The following is a 3,649-nucleotide window of genomic DNA, read 5'->3' on the forward strand; positions in this document are numbered from 1 at the left end:
CTATCATCCACAGCAGGTTAGACTTTCTGTACTCCCTTTATGGTTGGATCTCATTCACATCATTCTCAGAGTTGCAGTCATTTTCCATGGTTGATCTTTCTTTCCCAATCAGTGTCATGGTTCTACTGGACATTGTTGGTGTGTGGACAGTAGGGGACAGGAGAGAGCAGGAACCAGGACTCCGCCTGGTGAACCACATGTAGACTGCAGTAGAGCAGGTGAGGCTCTTAACTGGTCGGTTTCTAAAAATGTACTTACGAACGTTGTGTCTCATCTGGAGAGGACAGAAGATCAATCAGTCATTTGTTACAGTTTTTGAATGATCTGAAGAGCAGCTTGAACAAACAAACTGTAACAAGTGTGAACAGCTGCTCACCAGGTGGAGCTTTAATGCCAAAACCAATGTTTGACAAAGTCACCTACACTGCTTAAAAACCATGACGTGGAAAACTCATATGCTTTTAAGAGGACTTGAAAGGCCAAATTGACCAAAGAGTGACCAAAGGGTTCTTCGAGGGTTATGGAGGCTGGCATGGATCCTGAAAATCAACACACCTTCTTGGTGTTTTTCACTAAGATGTAGTTGGAAACATCTAGCATTGGTTTAGAAATGATCTCGTATTTTCATCTAGATGAGCCTGATCGTCCCAYGACTCAGTGTGAGCATCACAGGGATGGTGTTCAAACCACCAGTCCAGATGGACGTCCTCTACTTGGAGCCTATGTTCCTCAATGTGATGAACATGGACACTATCATCCACAGCAGGTTAACATTCTTCACTCATTTTTACTGTGAAGTCTCATTTAAGTTTAGAATTARAGTCATTAAATCCAAGTAAATGTTTCTTATCATTTTAGTGTCATAGTTCTACCGGACATTGTTGGTGTGTGGACAGTAGTGGACAGGAGAGACCAGGAACCAGGACTCCACCTGGTGAACCACGTGTAGACTGCAGCGGAGCAGGTGATGCAATAATAATACTCTTAACACTCATATCATCTGCATTTTTTGAGACTTTATTCAGCAACATTCTTTGGGAATCTATTGGTAGCAAYCCTTAGCAGGGTCTCCGTTATACTTTCTACCATTTATAGGAATTTGTTAAAGAGATTACAYCACAGGCTCCCACAGTAAGTTGTGTCAGGAAGGGATTATCAATGTGGTTGTGATTCAAAGAAGGCAACTTTGTTAATTTATTTGCCAATATAGTTGAGCATCATCAGCATATCATGATACCTCTTCCTTGATACGACTCTTAAAAACTGTTTGTTTTATGTCGTTGAAACTTTGAAATGTTTTTCAGATCATTCAGAGCATCCAAAGACGTCCTGTGAACGCCACAAGGAGAGAGCACAGGCCACTATTTCAGGGGGATACCCTGTAGCTGGAGCTTATGTCCCCCAGTGTGACACTGATGGACACTACATACCACTACAGGTTTGGATAAGACTGGCAAATATCCTTAAGTGACTTGTCAAGAGTTACAAATGTTACATGGGAATGGTTTTTATTTATGTTTTAGTGCTATGGTTCCAGTGGACACTGCTGGTGTGTTGACCAGAATGGACAGGAGAGACCAGGAACCAGGACTCCCCCTGGTACACCACCAAAAGACTGTGATAAATCAGGTAACACTTCTTACAAATAGTGAGTGATGATTGTAGCTAATATTAGCAGTTTACTTTTGTAAGAAGATAACTTGAGATCTAGACTTTTTTTTACAGATTGTTCCAGAAAGTTAGATTAGCTGTCCAATCSTTGTCCTTGAGGGACCATTAATATTTGAACAACTCATGTCCAATCCTGGTCAATGAYGGGTGTCCAATTCTGGTCCTATAAGACCGCTAATACTTCAACCAGTGGTGTCCAATCATGGTCCTCYAGGGCCACTAATACCTGAACTATTGGTGACCAATCATGGTATGTACACCACTGATTCAGGTATTAGCGACTCTCGAGGTCCAGGAATGGGCTAATCTAACTTTCTGGAACAAAATGTAAATAAGAGTCTGSATCTTAAATTAACTAGTAGTAGTCTGCATCCCTACCTTGTTAGATCTAACAAGAAGGAAGAAAGCTAACGTCTAATGGGCTAAAAGTCTTCTTTCTTACCTTGTTTTGRTGTTATGAGACAGATCGTCCCAAGACTCAGTGTGAGCACCACAGAGACAGTGTTCAGACCACTGGTTCGGATGGACACCCTGTCCTAGGAGCCTATGTCCCTCAGTGTGATGAACATGGACACTATCAAACACAACAGGTTTGTCACTTAAAACTTTCCTTGAACTTTTTTTATTATTGTTTTAGAGTTTTAATAATAGTATTACTCATGTACCTCCCAGTAGCATCAGTAATATTCACATGGTCATTTAACACTGTTCTAGTGCCACGGTTCTACTGGACATTGTTGGTGCGTGGACCACATTGGTCAGGAAAGACCAGGAACCAGGACTCCACCAGGAACACGACATGTGGACTGCGATAATCCAGGTCAGAGTTTTAATTTGCTTTGTCACAAAGAAATCCACTAAATTAATTAATTTTAAACTAATGTATTGGTAATTGTGTACTGTTGATGCAAAATTGAACAAGAAAAAAACTTTTGTTTTTTTTTTTCCTCTTTCTCTTTTTCTCTTACACATATTTAAAGAGTTACACGGAAGCTGTTTTATAAATCCAGCTCATGCTATAAACTGCATTTATGAGCAACAGAACATCTGAAGTGGGCACCCTGTGGTGGGGCGAGCTGCAGGCTGCTGCTGAGCAACCAAACCAAAACAAGTCTGACCCCCTAAGTGACAAACACAGAGTTCCACCCACACAACACAGAAACACAATCAGTCATAGCAGTGGTCCACAGTCCTAGGGCCACTCTCCTGCATGTTTTAGTTGTTTCTATTCTTTGATACGCCTGATCTGAATGAATAAGTGATTAACAGGCTTCTGCAGAASTTGAAGACCTGTTGAAGAGCAGAGAAACAACTAAAGCATACAGGATAGTGTTCCACCGGGACCAGGATTGGACARATCTGTTGTACATAGATTGGATTTAATCCCAAATAATGACAAGTTTAGTTCTATCCACAAATTCATATTTTTTCACCGCACCCACATTCAGCTCTACTTGAAGTCTGTATTTATGTGTTCCTTTCTGAGTGACACAGCTTTGTGCCAACTAAATGAATGAGTCAGAAGGCTGAGTTTTCTAAACCAATAAATCCAGTAGGTTGTGAAGTTGAAGAATAAATGGGAGTAAAATCAAACAACTAGGACAGTATTCTAATACTACTATAGCAGGGGTCACCAATACGGTGCCCGCGGGCACCAGGTCGCCCGCAGACCCCTTCTGAGTCGCCTGCAGGACACGTTCTAAAAATAGCACTGATCGACTGATCAGCGAAGCAGCATTCTAATTTAAATATTAAAAAGGACCCAAAGTCACCCGTGTGCTCCTCTGAGCTTTTATTAACAAAACACTTTCCAAATAATGTCAACAAATGCCATTGTTATCTCACGTTAAACCCACAGAAAACAGGTGATTCACTCCTGCTGTGTCTCTCTCAGAGCCCCTCTCTGTCCTGAGTGCTGCCTGAGGCTCACTGCACACAGTTAACTCCGCCCCCAACCCCCACTGTTAACAGTTAACTC

The 3,649-nt window shown here is 41.6% G+C and overlaps 1 protein-coding gene across 1 annotated transcript in view; it reads left to right on the forward strand.

Moving 5' to 3' along the window:
• Positions 1-3,649, forward strand: part of nid2a (nidogen 2a (osteonidogen)) — a gene marked incomplete at its 5' end in the record, with an annotated part of 74,313 nt that overhangs the window by 55,205 nt on the left and 15,459 nt on the right. Inside the window, 8 exon segments of the mRNA XM_014010719.1 lie at positions 1-16; positions 113-218; positions 633-766; positions 859-964; positions 1,305-1,438; positions 1,524-1,629; positions 2,137-2,261; positions 2,386-2,491. Coding sequence (XP_013866173.1) covers positions 1-16; positions 113-218; positions 633-766; positions 859-964; positions 1,305-1,438; positions 1,524-1,629; positions 2,137-2,261; positions 2,386-2,491 — 833 coding nt within the window.

This window comes from Austrofundulus limnaeus, unplaced genomic scaffold (assembly GCF_001266775.1).
Source record: "Austrofundulus limnaeus strain Quisiro unplaced genomic scaffold, Austrofundulus_limnaeus-1.0 Scaffold72, whole genome shotgun sequence".
Classification (NCBI taxonomy): Eukaryota; Metazoa; Chordata; class Actinopteri; order Cyprinodontiformes; family Rivulidae; genus Austrofundulus; species Austrofundulus limnaeus.